Genomic DNA, 20,601 nt, shown 5'->3' on the forward strand with positions numbered 1-20,601 from the left:
TTGCTACCCTATTACTAACCTAACCCTAACCCTAACCCTAACCCTAACCCTAACCCTAACCCTAACCCTAACCCTAACCCTAACCCTAACCCTAACCCTAACCCTAACCCTAACCCTAACCCTAACCCTAACCCTAACCCTAACCCTAACCCTAACCCTAACCCTAACCCTAACCCTAACCCAATCCCTAACCCAATCCCTCACCCAATCCCTCACCATAACCACTCCCCCTAACCCTCAACTTAACCACTCCCCCTAACCCTCACCCAATCCCTCACCCAATCCCTCACCCAATCCCTCACCATAACCACTCCCCCTAACCCTCAACTTAACCACTCCCCCTAACCCTCACCACAAACACTTAACCCTAACTCTTAACTTAATTACTTCTCCTAACCTTTACCATAACTACTTCCCCTAACCTTTACCATAACCCTTAAATTAATATTATTTACCTTAATTCTTTATTTTTTTACTAACTTCTTAATTAATTTTCTTTCCTTACTCTTTTTCTCCTTTTTTTCCCCCTTTTTCTTTTTCCTTCTTTTTTTCTCTTAACTTAAACTCTCTCCTTTTTTAACTCTTAAAACTCTCTCCCTTTCTCTAAATTACTTTTCCTTTATAATAATTTATCTTCCCTAATTACCTTTTATTACTTTTAATTCTCATTTTCTCTTTTATTTTTTTAACCTTATCTCTATATAACTTATCTTTCTTTTTTCTTTACTTAACTTATTTATTTTTACTTATATATTTTATTCTCCCCCTCTCTTATTCACTTTAATAATAACCCTTTTTTTTAAAATAACCTATATTATAACCCTTATTAATCTTTTTACTTATTATTTTTCCTCTCTTTTTTTATTTACTTTTACCTTAAATCTTTTCTTTTATTACTTTTTTTTTTTTTTTTTTTAACCCTCCCTTAACCTATTTTTTATTCCTTTTTTTACTTAATATTTATAAAACCCTCCTAATTTATTTAATCTTTATTATAATCTCTCTTATAACTCTCTTAACTTTACCTTTTTACTTAACCCTTTTTTTTCTTTCTTTTTCATTTTATTTATCCTTTATCTTATTTTTTTTCTTTTCTTTTTTTACTTTTTTATTATTACTTTTTATTTTATTATTACTTCTACTCTTATACCTATTTTCTTATTTATTACTATCTATATCTTTCTAATTAATAACTTCTTTTATTTTTTTATTTTTTTTAAATATAATAACTTAATACCCTTACTTATTCTTACTTTATTATTTTTATTTTTTATCTCTTACTTTCTACTTAAATATACTTTAAATTTTATATTCATTTTTTCTTTAATTACTCTTTTTTTTTTTTACCTCTTATTTCTCCTCTAACCTTTACCTCTTTACTTAACCCTTTCTTTTCTTTTTTAAATTAACTTACTTACTTACTTAACCCTAACCCTAACCCTCTACTTAATTATCCCCCCTAACCTTTACCTTAATTACTCCCCTCTTTTTTTTCTCTCTTTTTTCTTTCCCCCTCTTTCTTTTTTCTTCTCTTTTTTTCTTCCTTTCTTAAACTCTTTTACCCTAACCCTAAAAAATACTTCTAAATCACCTATATCCTTACTTTTACTTATTTCTATTTTTTTCCCTCTTTTCTACTTCTCTTATTTTATCTTCCCTATCCTTTACTTACTTTATCCTATTATAATTCTTATTTTTACTTTTACTTATATCCTTATTTTTATTTTTTCTTATATCTTTACCTTTATTTTTATCTTAATTTTTACTTTTACCTTTATTTATTTCTTTTTAATTAATTTTTCCTTTTTTATTATCTTTCTTTTTACTTTTTCTTTTCTTTTCTTATAATTAACCTTCCTTTTATCTCTTCTTTTCTCTCTTTTTTTTTATTTATTTCTAATTAACTTATTTCTTTTAAAACTATTCTTATTACTTTCTTTTTACTTTCCTCTCTTTTTTTATTTCTCTTTATTTTTAATCTTTCTTTTTAATTACTTTTTATTATTTCTTTTCTTTTATTTCTCTTTAAATTACTTATTTTTTATCTTCTTTCTTATTTTAACTTCCTTCCTATTTCTCCTTTTACCTTCCTTTTACCTTTACTCTTTCTCTTATTTTACCTTAACTTACTAATTACTCTTTTATACCTTTTTTTTTTTTTCACCTCTTATTATAACTTCTTACTATAATTACCTCCCTCCCCTCTTAACCTTAATCTTTTTTCTTTCTTTTATCCCTATTACTTTTTCTTTTCCTTTATTTTATACTTTTTTTCTCTCCTTAATTTATACTACCTATCTTATATTTATACTCTTTCTTCCTTTCTTTTTACTCTTATTTCTCCCCCCTCCTTTTACCCCTTCTTCCTCTCCTCTCTTACTCCTTACTCCTCTTCCTCTCTCCTCCCCTTATTCCTTCTATTTACTCTTACTATATACTCTTTCTTCTATTACTTTCTCTTTTTTCTTTATTTAACTCTTATTTATTTTCTCTTCTTTATATAACCCTCTCTCTTTACTTCTATTCTTTTTTCTTCTTTTTCCTTTTTTTCTCTTCTTCTTTCTTTTACTTTTCTTCTTCTTTAAACTACCCTTACCCTTTTACCTTTTACCTATCCTTATTTCTCTCTATATATCTTACTCTTTCTTTTTCTATTACTCTTACTTCTAACTCTACCTAACCTTTAACTACCCTATACTTACTTACTATATTTCCTTCTTTTCTTTATTTTCCTCTCTATTTATTACCTCTCTTCTTCTCTTCTTCTCTCTCTTTTACTTTTTATTCCTCTATTTTTACCTCTTGCTCTTTTTTTTTTTTTTTTTTTACTTCTCCTTTCTCCCTCTGTCTTTCCTCTCCTCCTTATTTATCCTTAATTAACTCTTTCTTTTTTCTTCTACTTTCCCTTTTTTAATTACTCTTTATTCCTTCTCTTCTTTTACTTCTTTTAATTACCTTTTACTCTTCCTTTACTTATTACTTATTACCTTCTCTCTACCTTACCTAATTACCTTTCTTCTTTATCTCTTTTCTCCCCTATTTTAATTTCTTACTTATCTTTTTAATTCTTCCTCCTACTTTACTCTATACTTTCCCTCTCTCCTAAACTAATATAACTTATCTTACCTCTTTACTCTCTTGCTTACTACCTTTCTTTCTTTTACTTTTCTTTAACTTTTCCCTCTACTCTACTTAACTCTCTCTCTCTCTATTACTCACCCTAATTATTACTTTAATTACTCTCCTTAACCTTTATTATAATTTATTAACCCTAACTATTACCTTAATAACTCCCCCTTATTATTAATTTAATTACCCCCCCTAACCTCTACTATAACCTATTAACCCTAATTATAATCTTAATATCTCCCCCTAATTATTAATTTAATTACTCCTCTTAACCTTTACCTCTCCTAACTTCCCATATTTTTAACTCCCCTTCCTCTTTCTTCTTCCTTCTCTTCCCTCTCTTTTCTCTTAACATTTTTATCTTTCCTTCCCTCTTATTCTTTTTTTTTTTACTCTTTCTCCTCTCTTCTCTTCCTCTCCTCTCTCTCTCTTATATGCCTTTTTTATATCCCCTTCTCTTCCTTCCTCTTTCTCTTTACTTCTCTTTCTCTTTTTCCCCCTTATCTTCACTCTTCTTCCTCTTTTCCTCCTCTTTCTTCCCTCTTTCCTTACTCTCTCTCTTCCCTCCTCTTCCTCTTTTCTTCCTCTATATATACTTCCCCTTCTCTCCTCCCCTCTTTCCTTTCTCCTATTCTCCCCTTTTCTTCTCCTATATACTCACCCACTAAACTCTTATTCCTCTTCTATAACCCTCTTTCTTTTCTTATTATTTTACTCTCTCTTTAAGTCTATATATTTTATTCTACCTCTTTCTTTAACCTAACTTAATTACTCTTACTTATATACGCTAACTTTTATTATCCTTTTCCCTTAACTTAATACTTACTCTTTTACTTATTATTCCCCTTACCTTCTTATAATTAATTTATATCTCTAAAATTACTTATACTACCTTATCTCTATTAACCTTATTAAAACTACTCTTACTATATCCTCTCTATAAACCTCTCTAATACCTCTCTTATTACCTCCTCTCTATTACTCTCTTTTCCCTCTTTATTTTTCCCTTTTCTCTTTTTACTCTTTCTAAACTGCTTTTCTTTTACTCTTTTCTTTACCTTAATCTTCTTTTTACTTTTCTTCTTCTTAATACTTATAACCCCCCCCCCCCCTTCTTATAATCTTTTACTCTCTTAAATCCCTCTCCCTCTTACCTCCCTTTTTTTTTTTTACTTATATTTCCTTTCCTTTCCCCTATTATATGTTACTTTTTTTTTTTTTTTACCTCTTTTTACTTCTCCTTTCTTTTTTTACTAATTTTTTTTCTTTCTTACTACTTTTACTTTTATACCTATATTCGCCCTAATTATTAACTTAGTTGCTGCTCTTAATAATTAATATAACTATATATCCTTAATTATTATCTTAATTACTTAACCCTAACCTTAAACTATGCTTAACCTAAATAGCGCTTAACCTCAATAGTGCTTAACCTAAATAGTACTTAACCTAAATAGCGCTTTATATTACCCTAAATATTAGCGGTTAATAATTACTACTTCTAACTCTCCCTACTACTTACTCTTACTAACTCCTATATTAGCGGTTAATAATTATTACTACTAACTCTCCTAGACACCAGCAATTAGTTTCCTACCCACTTTTATACCTCTGCAAGTGGGGTTAGGTCTATGATATATTCTTTCTTTACTACCTTATATATAGCTAAATTCTGCTGCAGAGCTTAACTTTTTATATAGTAATCTATATATATTTCTATCTCTATTATTAGAAAGGCAATTATTATAGTAAGGAGGTATAGTTATAAGTATCGCGTTAGAGACTTGCTTAATTATTATGAATATTAGACTAGGTAACCTAGTCGAGAGAAATAAGCTATATAGTTTAATAATAGAATTTCTAACTTATAAACCAGATAATTAAGATTTAATTCCTAGTATAGCCTTTATAGGTTTTATTCTTTACCATATAGAGCCTTATTTTTCCCCCTTAATTATATTAATATAGGTTAGTCCTACCCTAGACCTTAACTTACCCCTATATATTACGTTTTTATCTTTTCTATCCCTTTCTTTATTTTTTCTTAAATTTTAACTAGAGGCTCTATAACTAACTACTATTTATTTATTATTAGCGGCGGGTTTCACCCAAGCTCGGCCAATAAAAGCGCTACTACGTAGTTCGCCTACGTATATCTACTATCTCCCAGCGAGGCACTTTTACTAAGCCATAACATATACTCTTAATACGTCCTAAATGTCTGGTTAAAATGCTTTAGGAACTAATCGGTATGGCATGGCTAGCTATAAGCCCCAAAACATAGAGGTATAACCATATCTGGGAATCAATATGAACCATCTCCGTCATAGTCCGGGTCCGCCGCCCGACAGATCTCCTATGGCTAATAGCACATCTAATAGATAGCATATAGATCTATCTACTCCTTACCCCGGCTTTTGTAGTCCCGAAGTGCCTTCTGCTTCGCTTATATCTAATCATAGCGTCGCGTGCACGCTGCCGCTATATGCTTAAATGGCTTCCCCTCCACCCGACAATATAGATAGCAGCCCATCATTATCTTAAGATCCCTCTCGTATCAGCTTAGCACCTTATTGTAAACTCGGGCCTAGTGAAGAACCTTACTGGGCCCAGTAAAAACCATCTCGCTGGCCATAGAGCACTATTTACCCTTACCCTCACCCCCGCTCGCTACTTCTTCCGCCTAGGGCTGCGGTAGATGGAACTTAAGATCGGTCGGCCGGCGTTTAATGTGGTGGTTGGGATAGACGCCGCAAAGCTTATCGCCTTCCATGCACTACCTCCAGTCCAACCGCATATCGAGGAATTGGCTTATGATGCCGCGCGAACACTGTTGCTGCGTGAGGTATAGCTGCATGGCCTCCTGGTCTGCCCCTAGCTGCCGGTCTAGCTGCGGTTGCTAGGCCGCGCTAAGTAAGACGATAGATTCTGCTACTTTGCTATCCCGACCGGCTCTGCCTGACTCCTGCGAGAATTCTATTATTAGATTTGGGGCGCCGACGTAGATGACCCACCGGACGTGCGGATGGTCGAAGCCAGGGCCCAGCGCAGATGTGGCTATAATAGCAGGCGGGTCCATAGTACTAAGCCACTACTCGATGACCGCCCTCCTCTCCTCCTCTGTACCAGAGTCAGCCGTATATGACGGGCACCCCAGCAGGTCAGCGAGCTCCGCCACGAGCTCTTTCGTCTGACAGTATAAGATGATCTTATCCCGTTCGCTCTCGAAGAGGTCCTTCCGGGTCCAGCAGGTTTAGACAAGACGAGCCGCCCTCTAGCATAAGGTGCCTAAGCCTCGCTCACGCCGTATGATGTACCGGATGTTCGGCCGATTCGTCGACTCCCTGACTATATGCGGCCGAACGAGCTTATTATGCTCTATAAAGAGCTCTTAGTAGTCTAGCGGGAGCGTCGCCGTCAGCCAGACTGTCTGCGTCTGAACCCGCCGCACGTACCAGCCCAGCTGCGACATACACCGCCGATAATCGTTCGCCGTGATGGTCAGGTAGCACTCGTTAATCACGATCCAGTCCAGCCGCTATCGGTCCACAAGTCGGTTGGCATACTCCAGGAAGCTTTCTGTGCAGGCGGCCTCGGCCGACATGATGACCAGCGGCGCCGACTTGGACGACCCTAGCGACCACACGTAGTGTTTCAACGCCACCTTGCCGAGGCGAACGAGCATATTACCGCGGAGGGCCACCGTAGGTAATATCAAGATGGTCGTCGCAGCGCCTTCGAGCGCAGCACTAACTATCACTATTAGTGTCTTGCCTGATCCGGTCGCAAGGATAACGATGACCTGCTCGGCTGGTCGCGGGCCCAATGTCGCCAGCATGCCATCTCGCTGACCTGGGCGACGTAATTGCAGCCCCGGGTCGTTGTATAGCCTGCGAGCCACCTTCAGCAGGCCGTCCTCCTTCTGGGCCGGCCTTGTGCGAAACCGCGCCTTCTTGCAAGCATTGAGCAACCCCTGCGCCTGCGTCCCTGATACCGTATGCGGCCGCTTCCCCTGGAGAAGTTGATCGACCCGGAACAGGGAGCGCCAGCTCTGCGATGCACGGTAGGCGCGATGGAGCAGCGTGCTCATCGTCAGCGTCGTGCTGCCAGCATAGGCATAGTTGAACGTGCGGTAGCTGTGGTTGCTCATTCCGGCCAGGTCCGCGAGGGCCGCCTCATCCTCGACTTCCTCAGCTGCCGCGATCTCCTCTAGGTCAAAGTTGGCCCGCTCCTTGGCGCTGAACTTCTCCTTGGTGATGGAAGCAGCAGCCTGGCGCCACCACGCCACCTGGAACTGCGGTACCTCGGCGCGTGCGCAGGCCCTGCGAAGGCAGGAAGAGATCGCGGTGTCCCTCCAGACCTCGCCGTCCAGGCTCGACCACAGGTACGGCGACAGCAGGGCGCCGGGCTTTCTCTGACGAAGGAAGACCTGGCGCAGCGGCGGCACCAGAGCCAGATATGTCAAGAGCAGATCTCCAATCACGCGGGGCAAGAAGCAGATATTCTCCGTCTCGGCACCAACCTGTTCCTGGCTCTTGTGATACCGCACGTACACCATGACCATCTTCTCCCAGATTAATATGCATCGACGACGACCTGTGTTGGTATAGGTGACGGAAAGCAGCTCCGGCGCCCGCAACGGAGGAGCCGGCGGAACATAGATGAGCGTCACCATCCGCTTCAGGAACTCTTGCACGTGCGCCTCGTAGCAGGCCATTGCCTTCAGACATAGGCTCAACCCGCCGGCCTGATCGGTCCGCACATAGACCCCTCGCAGCTCAGCCCTATGCTCGATCTGCCGGAGCAGGGCGTCCTGCGTTCCCTTTAGGATCTCGGCATTCCTCTCGTCCGTCAGCCACGAGCCGCCGTAGTCGTCGAGGTCCAGGTCGTCCTATAGTCTCCACGCTTCGATTGGTGCAATATCATTCGCACCGAACAACAGCTCATCATACAGAAGCGAATGCGCCTAGCGAAACTCTGATACGACCAGCTGCGACACCTGTTCCATGTGTAGCTTGGTTCCCATATAGTCGATCGTCTAGCCGTCGAGAGACCAGCGTGCCTAGTTCTTAGCGAAAGCCGTTCGAGATGCTACGAAAAGGTAGAGCCGCCACTACAGGATATAACCGAAGGGTGTCTCTGCCATCTGCTGGAAGTACTTTTTGCACATCTTCTCCAGCAGTTCAGGTATCCCGTCCTCGTCGTCCTGCTTGTGGAAGCACACGAAGTCGAACAGGATGAGCTAAGCAGTCCACGTGAGTGCGGATAAGTTACTATTAAAGTTGCCTAGTTCGTTCCAGACGCACCGTTTGCGCTGCTCATCATCATTCGCCTCTCGCCGTGTAAAGGCCTTCTTCCGGCTAAGCATAGCGCAAAAGCTTAGTACCGCGGACCGGAACGGCCTGCTCCCGACTGTCTGGCAGATCAGGGATACGTAGAAGTTACGAATGGCATGCTTCAGCTCAGCGTCGCGCTCGTCGTCATCTTCCTCATCAGCTGATTTTTCCTTCGCCATCTCGTCTTATTCCCGCAGGGCATCGATAATGCCTTCCATAGCTCGCTGCTACTAAGGTATTGGTTCAATGACGTCCCGCGGCAACACTTAGTCCTCATTCTCCCTCATGAAGTGACCATCCTCGCAGAATACGACCCGATAATAGTACACGAGAAGCTGCTTCATCCTTCGGAAGTACGAGGTCAGCGAGGATTCATTCTTAAAACTGCGGAACCCGCCGGGCTTGCCGCTGCTCGAGCCGCCGGCATCACGGAACTCATTCAACCTCTTAGCCCGCTGCTACGTCATCTTCCGCTCGAGTAACTTATCGCTGCAGAGCTTATAGGCGTCCCTGAGGACGGTCTCGGCCGCGACAAGGATGCAGATAAGGTCCGAGTTGTCCTCCCCTTCGCCGCCACAGTCCCCGCCTAGGAGCTTCTTCGGCGGCAGCGAGTACGACGACTGGATCTCGGCATCCCGGAGCCCCCGCATATAGGCAGGGAACCCGGTATAGACGAGCCACGGGACTCGGTCCGCTCGTGACTCCCCGACGTCCTACACAACCCCGGCCTGCTCCTCTAGGTCGCGGGATGCCTAGGCCAGATCCGCTTTTAGCTCATTAAATAGCTTCCCCTCCTCCTATGACGGCGGCAGAAGGAGTCTAAGGGCCAATACCTCCCCCGATAGCGATAACGATAACAAGGGTTCTTCAACGATGAAGTAATCGATGCGTCCCTTTGCCGTGAAATACGTCTGGAGCATACAGCCTCTCCAGAGGGGGACGGCCTCTCGGTGCTGCGAGGCCTTCATACCATGTGCTGGCATGTGCTGGTGCATCTTGGCGAGCCTCCGTGTGCAGTAGTTGCAGCCATCACGCGTGCAGCAGTAATACCCGGTAAAGATAGCGAGGCCTTCAATCGGCCGGCAAGGTCTCGTCCTATCTAGCCTCCACTAACGGAGCTCCTCTACTAGGCGCAGGTCATAACTCGATAAGAGCTCAATAGTCGTCCTTAGCTCCTCACCCCTCATTCGGTGCGGCTCAGCCCGCAGGTGGCTCCTCCAGCTTGCCGCCTTGGGGACTAGACACATCCGGCATAGCCGGCAGACAACAACCCGGTGATCAGGGTCATAGCGGAGAATATCTAACCCCATGCTATAAATACGCGGCATGAATATATATATATATAATAATCATAAATAGTATATAAATATTTAACGAGGATAATGAGGATGATGAGGATGCAAAGAGTAAAGAAGGAGGGAAGGGAACGCCAGTTCTTCATTTTACAATCTAGAGACCTTACCCCCTTTTTTTCACAAACCCTCCAGAAGCGCAAAGGCTAGTTATTCACCCTCCTTCGCTCTATACGTAAGCAAACACAAGGCTAACGGTGAGGCTTTTAAGTTAGATAACTCACAAGGGTAGGAATACACTCTTCTCCTTCTGACGGATATCTCTTTTCACCCTTCGTTTTTTAGAATTATACTTCAAATTCATTATTCTACAAGTATATGCATATCATATCCTCATCCTCGTCGTCGTTATAGTGGCTCGGCGTTTCGTATTGGTTTTTGCTTTTGTTCATTGCGACCCTGGCACCAGTTTTGGTCCAATCAGCTTATGCCCTTTCACTTGAATCACCTTTCACTTCACTCAACGACCGCACGCTATCAAGCCATGTCATTTCCCACGCAAATTACGCTCTGCGAGGGTACCTACGAACCTGACCGGGGTCTGACCTTTCACTGAAAGGTCGTCGAGCAATAGTGGCTAGCCCCTAGCCCCGCAGCCTACCCTAGACCAAAGCCAGCCTAACCAAAGCCAGCCTAACCAAAGCCAGCCTAACCAAGGCCAGCCTAGGCCAGGGAAAACAGCCCAACAGGTGCTAAAAGAAGCTAATAAGGCTAGGCTAGCAGGCTTCTTAAAGGACCTCCCCGCTAGCTATAGGCACGCTAGGCTAGAAAACGCTAGCTATCTCGGCCGCAAGTGGCTAGGAGTCTTGCCTACCCAAAAAGCCCTATCTTTCACAGACTCCGAGATCACTGAAGCCCTCCGAAGCCGGCTTTTCTACCCAATCAAGCCTATCAGCCTACCCTGTAGCTCTTGTGGAGCTATAGCTGCCTTAGGCCATCAGGATACCTGCAAGGGCGCTAATAGAAGGTGGATTGCAAGGCATGACGCTATAACTAGGGCTTTTTTCAAAGCCCTAAGTAGCCAGCCTACCCTAGAGGTCGAGAAAGAGCCCCTAGTCCACCCAGAAAGTAGCCTAAGGGCTGACTTCGCAGTTACCCTCGGAAATAGCCGCTATTACTATGATATTCAAATCGTAGCTATTTCAAAGGATTCTGCTAAGGAAGACCCTTATAGCACCTTAAAAGAGGCTGCCGAAGAAAAACGCAGAAAATATAGGTCTCTCGGGGCCTTCTTTCAGCCTCTTATCTTCTCAGCAGGTGGCCTTATGGACCTAGAGACCGCTAAGACCTATCAGAAGCTCCAGGACCTTATCGGCCCCTTTGCGGCTAACCAGCTAGATTCCTCTATAAGCCTTGCCCTTATGAGGACTAGGGCGACCTCCGCGGCTTCTATAGCCCGAGATACCCCTAGTAACCTAGCTAGGTCTATTTGGAATACTTCTAGGGCTTCTTAAGGCTATTTTTGCCTTTTCTTACCTCTTATTTCTTATTTCTTATTTCTTATTTCTTATTTCTTATTTTTTTATCTCTTATGTCTTATTTCTTATCTCTTATCTCTTATCTCTTATATCTCTCTTTTCTAGCTATATCTCTCTCTTTATTATATATCTTTCCCTCTTAGCTTTATCCCTCTTTTCTTAGTTATATCTCTTCTTCCTAGTTATATTCTTTTGCTCTTATATCTCTTATATCTCTATTTCTTAGAAAAGTCTCCTCTCTTTACCTTATAAGCTATATCTTTAGCTAGAAGAAACCCCCGGGCAGACTAGCTTAGATAGTAAATACTAACCCCAACCCTAACCCTATCTTAGAGACAGGCCTCGGCGGTGGCTATAATGCGGCAAAGATTAGTCTTTAAACCTCGCGAGGCGGCCCCCTCTTTATTATCTTTTCTTTTATCTTTGCCGTTGCCGTCTAAGCTCTTAGAGGTAGACTTCCTCAGCAGCGGCAATAGTATATAAAATGACTATATCTCTAGGTCCTAGAGACCCTATAGGTAGTCTAAGAAACCTATATAGATAAGCTATAGTATTTATTCTACCTATGTGGCTAAACCCTTATTTATAATATTACCTTTCTCTTTTATATCTTATAATACCTAGATATAATCTACTTATATATTAGCAAATTATTTCTTTTTATCTTTTAATAATAGTAGCCTAGAAAATAATAATGCCTTTTTTATTACTTTTTATTTTACTATTACTATTAATATTAATAATAGTAAGGGTAAATTTTATATTATAAAGTAATTAATAAGCCCCTTTGCTATAAAATATAATTATAATATATAAGCTCTCTATAAATAATTTAATAACTTTCTCTTATATATTAATATATAATCCTTTATTTAGTTACTTTATATAAAAGTTATATTTATTATTAGTAATATATTTATAGCTATCTAAGATAACTAGATTATTAATTAGCTTATATAAGAGGTTAGTATTATAATTTTTAATATTTTATTCTTTTAATTTATTAACTAGCTATAGATTATATATTATAAAAAGCTATATCGTTAACTTTAATATATCTCTAACTAATTAATATAACTTAAATTATAGATACCTCTCTTAGCTCTTTACCTTTAATATTAGGTAGGTCTTATATAATAGGTAAATAATAACTTAGTAGTCTAGGTTATAATAAAATAATATATAAATCCCTATCTTTAGTTATTATATATTTAAGGTTACTTTACTTAATTAAAGCTCTTAAGTAATAATAGAGATAAAAAGAGGATAAAAAACTAATTAAATAATACCTTAATAGATTATAAATCTAATATAAGGGAATAAACTAAAATAAAAATAAAAAGAAAAGAAAAATAAAAGAGTATTAGCTTATTATTTAAATTTTATATTATTTTATTTTTTTTTTTTTCTTTTTATTTTTTTTTTTTTTTCTTTTTTTTTTATTACTATTTATTTTATTTACCTCTTTATTATTATTATATATATATTACTAAGGAAAACCCCTCTTATTAAAATATACCTCTTATCTTATTTCTTTCCCTTAGTATTATTTTATTTAGCTATTTTAGCTAGCTTACCTTATTATTATTATAATAGCTACCCTTAAAATTATTTTTATTAATCTTACTTTACTTATTATTTTCTCTCTCTCTCTTTTTTTTTTTCTCTTTTATTTATTAAATTTATCTTTTTTCTATTAACCTTAACTTCCTAAATTATAATACTCTCTTATTAATTAAAAGGCTAGCTTTTTTATAAAAAAAGTTCTCTACTTTGCTAAGGCCTAACCCTAAGTATCCTCCCTTACTATTTTTACTATGCGGGGTATTTCCCTTGACCTGCAGGGGGTAGCTTTTTCACTAAAAAAGTCCCCCGTAATAGTAGCTAGGTCTCTTCCAGACGGTCTAATCCCCAGGGTTGGTTGCTATCATTAAAGGTAATCCTTTCGTAGTAGGTTAAGTTTAATATGGCTTTACTTAAGCAATAAAAAGCGTGCTAAGTTTTAATTATTTGCTCCTAGTCTTCCTAAAGCGCGAGATATATATCTAGGTTTAACTAACTCGGGTGATTATCCTACGGTGATCTAGCACCTAAATCCTTAGTACTAGATACTATCCTCTTTATGATTTTATTATATGGCTTAAACGGAGGGTTTATATCTTTAAGCTCCTTAAGAGGTAAGAGATAATAAGGATAAAATTCTAGGGTTATAATATATTAAGCGAGATTAATATATATTAAAATATTAATAAAGGTATTTATATTTTACTACTTAAATATAACTTAGCGCGTCTAAAAATAATACTAAGTAAATAGAGAGGTTACTATAGCATAAAAGTCTTTATATATTTATTAAATAAAGATAAGGTTTTCTAGTAAAAGCTCTATAAATATAAGGGTAATTATTTTATTAGGAAAATAGTAAAGTAGAGGAATTATTATTTACTATGTTATACTTAATACTAATAGTTAAGAGGCAACTTTACTCTTAGCCCTAGGCTTTATAAGCGCGCCTATCTCGTCTTTAGGGTTAGTTATTTAGAGTAGGGTTATTATCCGCGGTTATTCTTAATCCTATTAGCTTAATGAAATTCCTTATAGATACCGTCTACGTTTAAACGCGATAATATTAATCGCCGCTAAAAGCCACTAATAAGGGTATAATAGTATTTTATAAGTAAGATTTAGCTAGGTTTAGTCTTAAATTAGATTAGCTATGAAATAAGTAAGAAAAAGTAATAAAAAAGGTATAAATAGAGGTAAGGATAGTATTTTTATATATAAATAGGTTAATAATACTTTTTATTATTATTTTATCTAGTTTTTATTTACTTATTCGTAGTGGTGGAATTTTTAAGGGTTTTAATTATGCTATTTGGCTAACGCTTGAATTTTCACTAAGACTTTCACGACGCCTCAACCCTCGCCCTATAAGCAACATTGATATCGCGTCGAATGGTTCAGTGCCCGGCCTTTCACTTCCTACCCGCCTCTGCTGTGGATAAGGATCTAATTAACACGGTTGCTCCGGCGTAACTAGGGCAAACTATTGAGGAAAGGACTATGTTTCATTGCTTGCCTAGCCTCCCATTTCGGCTCATACCCTTCAGAAACGTCACATTCAACAATCTGCAATGAACAGTCGTCCAGTCTCTCAAAGCAAACAAAATTGACTATAGAAAAAACACACTCTTGGAGCCTATAACCATTTCCTCATAGACCTAGTGAAGCGAGACTGGGTCAATGAGCCAAGTATAGCATTCATTGTACAAGGTCCCACCCTGCTTCCCGTTTTTCCCACCACAGTTGCAAGCGTCCACTGGCCCGAGAAGATACTTCATACAGAGATCCTCGTCGTAGTCGAATCTGCAACCTTCGTGAACGTCGAGTGATATGACAATCTTGTGCCGTGTATCCCCGAGCCGGATGTTTGGCTCTGTCCCTCGATCTTTATGGTAACCCTCCACCATGTCCTCATCCTTCAGAGACTTGCAGAAAGACTTGATTGCCTCATCCAGGATTGAATGCGTCGTCTTGCGGCCATCGTCCTTGCACTCGAGCGAGTTATTGCGGGGTTTCCCAAGCTTGAGGACAAGGACAGGCTCCTCCGGCTCGTCTTCTTCATCCGACGTCGGAGTTGGAGTAGCAGATGATGTCGTCGATGTCGTCGTCGTCTCCATCGGGCAGGATGGTGCGTCCTCGGAGAGGCCCTCGAAGGGATCGTCCGTTGGGCGCCCAGAGTCGTCAACACCGATATACTTCCTCATCTGGCATTCAATGTCGTATTTGAAACACTCGCCATCGATCGGACCCTCGACAGGACCTAAGATGGCCTCGAGCTCGTCTTTCGGCCAGGCTCCCTCAGGGGGGTCGAAAACTGCGTCGCCGAAGATGGCGGGCGGCACCGGGAACTCTGCACCCGGCACCGCCGTTGCGTCGGTGCCCCCAGGAAGGGTGTAGGTGACGATGGGCCATTCCGGCGTTGATGCAAAGAATGGGCGGAGTCCTGTAACCACATCGTCTCGCTTTCCGAGCTTTGCATCCGGTTGCGTCACGGTCAGCACCTCAAAGGCCCAGTTGGTGATGGTGATGGGGGGCTCTGTGATGGTGCTCGTCCAGGTGCCGCTGCTGACGGTGATCCTGGGGTAGTCAACCGTGCTTGTGGCGCGGGTCCAGTCGGGCAGCTGGATGAGGCAAGGGGGCGAACAGGTGAACTGCGGCTTGTCCATGTCCCAGATGCGGGAGTTGACGTTCAAGATGCGATGCGGCTCTGTGGTGTTTCCGCCGACGTCAAAGTTGGCGATATAAGACCAGCGAGGATGAGTTTGCACGTGCAGGTTATCGAGGGCTGATACGGTGAAACCTTCTTGAACCACCATGTTTTCAGTGCCAATGGTGACGAGGCTCTGGATCTTGACATTTGCAAAGTTGTTTTCGAGCAGAACAAGCCCCTTTTGACAGGCCTGCTGGTCGACTGCGGTGAAAGAGATACAGGGTTAGATGTGACGTATGATGAATCAGGGGTTCTCAGCTTACCGCAATCTTCGTCGAATGAGGATGACCATGAGTACAGTCCAGCGCCCGCAATCAGCACGTCGGCAGACTTTCTCATGACCAAAGCCCAAGACTCGTGGGGAACGCCAGCCGTCTGGTTGTAGTCAGGGTCGCCTGGCAGAGCCCCGACAGCGTCATTGAATGGCGAGGGGGCTTGTGGCTTTGGCTGGAAATAGGGCGACTCGCTCTGTATCATGGCTGCAAAGACGTTGCGAGCCCCGTTGAAATTGTACTGATAGAAGACTGAATGTTCAGATGAGGTCCCGTAGAGCCATGTTGGCTCAGTGCTTTCAACCAGCAGCCCTCGAGCGGCATAAATTGAGGTTTGTATCTGGTGGCAACTGGTGTTAGTGGTGCAAAGCGAAGCTTGAGCAAAGCGGCAGCAACTGACCATTGTGTTGTTGGCGTCATCGAGGTTCTTGTCACTGCCAGTATAGTTAGCCTTGGGCAGACTGATCAAATAGCCGTGAGTACTTACTCAATCATATGATCCGCCGCCCAGAGCCACATATTCTCAAAGTAGCCCGAAGCCTTGCGTGTGATGTGCATCATCAAGCTGGCGACTTTGCACTTCGGATTCGGGTCATGCCCACCCGCAGGGCAATCATCAGCCGTCAGGTTGGTTCCAACAGCACCTCCAAGTCGAACGTGGCAGTCTATCAAACTGTGTTAGTAGATGCTCAACTGAGCTCACAGATGGAAAGTCGGGTTAAGATCAAGAAGGGAGGAATAGACGCTTGCTTACCCCATAGACCAGCCGATCCAGGCTTCTCTGCTTTGACATTCCATTCGATGACAATGAGGCCTGCCGTAGGCCCACGGCTCGTGAGAAGAAGATCCTGCATCTCGATACTGCCGACGTCACCCTGACGGCCCACTTGGAGCATGGCTTTGGGCTTTCTGGACGGGAGCATCAACAGTCAGTAACATGAAACACAGAGAGTGTGGTGAGATGATGGTGAGAAAGAACTTACTTGGCGTTTTGGAAATAGGAGCCTGACGCAACGAGCTGAGACCAGGCCTCACCAACTAGTTTGGTTCCCAGCGGAACAACGACGGTCTTTGTCAAGATGTAGGAACCCGCGTCAACAAAGAGAACCTTGCCCTGACTATACCACAATGCCTGCTGGAAAGCCTCGGTATCGTCGGTTCTGCCGTCACCTTTGGCTCCAAAATCCGTGAGGTGCACAAACTCGCTGAGCATTCGGTCACCGTACTGAGGCTTGGCACGTTCAAAGAACGCGCCGTCCGAGTCGAGCAGGCCGGCCTGACGCCTATGAGGCCTGCTTGTGGTGTTGCTGCCCCATGAAAACTCCCTAGCTGGCGAATAGACAGGGCCAAGGACCCAGTACTCCACCTTGGGTGAGACTTCGAGAAGGGTGGCCCCGTTGATGCCCGCCACGGCCCTCTCGACCTTTTCAAACACGACGTTGTCCAGGACAATACCCGTGCTAGCTGATCCAGCCTCTCTCTTGGGCGGAGCAACGAGAATAGCGGTGCTCACGTTGCTAAAGCTTGAATCGACGAAAGAGGCAGACCCGACGTGGCCCTCTTCTGTCACGCCCTCTCGCAGAAGCCGAAAGCCAACATCCACATTGCTCATATTGATGGACTTCCAGACCCAGCCCCAGTCCCAGATGATCTGCACTCCGGTGGCGCAACCATCAAACTTGAGGCGTTGGGCGGTGAACTGCTGTGTGCCTCCATAGAGACCAAAGGCGCCACCCCGGAAGACGACGTCGGAGATGACGCCGCCGCTACCGTTCTCGGCAAAGATGCCTATCTGGTTGCTTCCCTTGGCGGCAATGAGCTCAATGTTTTGGAGGCTCGTGGCCTGGGCGACTTGGTAGTGCAGGCCGACAACCCTCTGTTCGGTCTTGACCTGGCTGATGTCGATTTTAAGGTTGCGGATCTGGCGATAGAAGTTGGCCGTGTTGATGTAGTATTGCTGATCATTACCGTCGATACCAAAGCCGTTGCCCGTGTATTCATTGGTCGACAAGACACCGAGACCAATGAAGCTCTGTGATGCGAGGATGGCTGGTCGTTTGTTTGCCTAGATGGAATATCAGTCTCGTATAACCTCAGCCAAGGGTGCAGACTCACGTCGCCAATCACCTGCGTGCCAAATGGCAACGGGATCGTGCTTGAGACTCGATATGTCCCGGGTGGAAAGTAGATGATGGCGTTTTTGGTTGTTGACCCATGACACTTCTCACCACATCGTCGACCATCAAGCAAGGCGCGCTTGATAGCCTTTGTATCGTCCTGGACAACGATGTCAGTGACCTGTACTGTGGAGTTGTTGGTAAAACAAGATACTGACTGCAAGTCCATTGCCAACTGCGCCAAAGTCGCGAACGTTGCGAAATACCTGCCAAGTTCGGTCAGCCTGTGTTTTGTTCAAGAGTCGAAGGACGAACCTTGTAGTCTGGGTCATCAGCCCAAGGGACTGTCCCCTTCCGCTTGAGCTTCTCCATCCAGAACGAGTTGCCACGGGAGACAACGGCCCTTTCGGTAGGACCGCGGGCAAACTCGACGGCATCAGCCTCAGAGACGATCGCGGCTGCATCGACCATGTCGTCAGTGATGGTAAGGAGACGGGAAGCCTTCCCATTTTCGTCATCCTTTCCGAGCTCCCCGTCGCTCCGCTTGACATTGGCTTCTTCTTCCAAAGTCCCAGGTCTCAGTCTGTACTTGTTTCGGGAAGGGTTGTCCAGGCGCGCTTTGTTGAGCTTGGCCGACTTGGCAAGGGCATCGTTTACCAGCTGGCGTGCCTGGGCGAGGTCTGAAGCAACCGCACGGCTGAACAAGGGAGTATAGGTCAAGTTCAGGGCTTGGTCATCCTCCTCCAGCTGCAGCTCATCGTAGGACGACCTGCTCTCCAGGTCCAAGTCAAAAGTAGGGCCGAATTGTGGTCGAGTCATGGCTGCCATGTTGGACCTCCTCACTCCAGGACGATCCGGGTCGGCATAGACGTGTTCCGCTGTATAGTTCCCAGCCTTTTTGAGCTTGTCGGTATCGATCGAGTTTAGCCAGGCTATCGGGTCCCTCGACGGGTCCGCCTCCAACCCACGCTTTGCCTGTGATACATCCACTTGGTTGTGAATGACATTGTTCTCATAGGTATAAACAGTGGCTGCAACACCATTGACTTGGTTTGTCATGCGGAATAGAAACATGACAATGCCGTGGTCTTTATCGAAAGTGGCATGTCTCTGGTTGGTTGGATCGGCATTTTTTTCCTCCTCGACAAGATCAAGGAGTGTGGTCCGTAACTTGCCGTGTGCCTCCGCTTGCCAGTTCTGCTCGGCCTTGACTCCCCTAACTCCCCTGTCGCTGCATCTAAGTGCAGCGCAGCGCGTCTCGGATGACCCTTCGGGGTAACCTTTGTCGAGGCCCGGAATGGAGATGCCAGTGCCACCCTCAACCCAGGAAGCTGCAGGAAACTCATCGCATGAATATGTGATCTTGGACTCCTCAATGATGTTTCCTTGCTGGTCCCGCTTGTGCCTGATGGTCAAGGCATCTTTCTTGCGGCTAGGATCAAGATCAGAGTGTGGCCACTCGCCGTCGTGCCGCATAGGCTTGACTTGGTCTGTCTCGGGGCAAGTGTGATGCCTCTTCCAATTCCTTGGGCAAGACATAGTCCGCCGCTGGTCGTGTCGGCTGCCATCGCCCGTGTCCATGTCATAGCCAAAGGCGGACAAGTTTGTAGCAGAACCTGGCCCTCGTAGGCCACCATAAAAGTTCTTCGCATTCTTGCAGATCTCTTTCATGTACGCGCAGTTGTACTCGAGGATCACGGCCTTGGGGTTGGTCGTTGCGACGCGCTGTGGCTGGTGGAAGATTGTGGGTTGCCACCAGAACTGATTTTCCCAATCTCCAGCATTGGGGCCAGTGGTGACCCTGAGGACTTGGTACTGCTGCGCGAACTGCCCGAGAACTCGGAGTGATCTGAAGGGGTCGACCAGTGACAACGTGACAAAGGTCAAGAGGGTGATGATCCGTTGCATGGGAGTCATTGTGAAGACGACAGAGGCTCAAGGCCTGAGCCTAAATCAGAATAAAGTAGTGGGCAAGTAAAGACGACGGTGGATAAAGAAACGATGAATGAATGTGGATAGATGTAAAGGAGTGAGGGGGTGAGTGTGAGTGATGGACTGGAGAGCAGCAGGGCAAGAAGAGGGGCTTCATTATTGATATAACATACAGATTTGAGTCCTTACTATGCCCATATGATCGTGAGCAGTTGGTAGCCTCTGATTGAGCAGTACATTTGATACTGCAGTGGAGCAGAACGTCTCACAAATGCATCCGCAACGGTCATCACCAACAGCATCTAGTCACAGAAATCGCTCATGAGATGCTCCGTGTAGGATCTGCTCTCGGTTCTTTCAGGCTGCAAGCGAATCAGTCACGTTGCGGCAGTGTCGTGTTGCACTTTGATGTCAACCTGTTGGCTCGAGGCAAAATAGTCGTGATACGGAGTCCTCCGTGTCCGAGCTGGGTCTCCATCAATCTGCCTTGTTTATTTAAAATCGAATGAGCCAGTGCACTCCAAACAGCACCTTGATCCTACCACAACAAGCATCCTTGACTTCTGTCACTATTCCCGTATTGTTTCATGGGAAAGATGCGTTGTTGGTCCACGGACGAGTCCAACGTGTATGGGATAGAGGATGACGGGAAAGAGCCCGACTCCGCAGATGTTAATCTCGGCAGCCTCATGCGCTCCTGTATGTTTCTTGC

At 43.4% G+C, this 20,601-nt stretch overlaps 2 protein-coding genes across 2 annotated transcripts; both read right to left on the minus strand.

The window, feature by feature from the left end:
* Positions 1 to 6,667: 6,667 nt before the first annotated feature.
* MRS44_010828 (uncharacterized protein) lies at positions 6,668 to 8,644 on the minus strand (the record flags this gene model as incomplete). Its single annotated transcript, XM_065619468.1, has 3 exons — positions 6,668 to 8,020; positions 8,082 to 8,128; positions 8,404 to 8,644. The coding sequence occupies 3 exons, from the start codon at positions 8,642 to 8,644 to the stop codon at positions 6,668 to 6,670; spliced, it is 1,641 nt and encodes a 546-aa protein (XP_065475540.1).
* A 5,872-nt stretch (positions 8,645 to 14,516) lies between these two features.
* On the minus strand, positions 14,517 to 19,874 carry MRS44_010829 (uncharacterized protein; the record flags this gene model as incomplete). The annotated part of the gene is made up of 9 exons (XM_065619469.1): positions 14,517 to 15,769; positions 15,832 to 16,180; positions 16,241 to 16,274; positions 16,328 to 16,505; positions 16,595 to 16,749; positions 16,824 to 17,905; positions 17,956 to 18,117; positions 18,176 to 18,223; positions 18,273 to 19,874. 9 exons carry the CDS (start codon positions 19,872 to 19,874, stop codon positions 14,517 to 14,519), a joined length of 4,863 nt encoding a protein of 1,620 aa, XP_065475541.1.
* Between the last annotated feature and the right edge of the window lie 727 nt (positions 19,875 to 20,601).

The sequence above is a fragment of the Fusarium solani genome, assembly GCF_023522795.1.
Source record: "Fusarium solani strain SB1 chromosome Unknown bctg00000007, whole genome shotgun sequence".
Classification (NCBI taxonomy): domain Eukaryota; kingdom Fungi; phylum Ascomycota; class Sordariomycetes; order Hypocreales; family Nectriaceae; genus Fusarium; species Fusarium solani.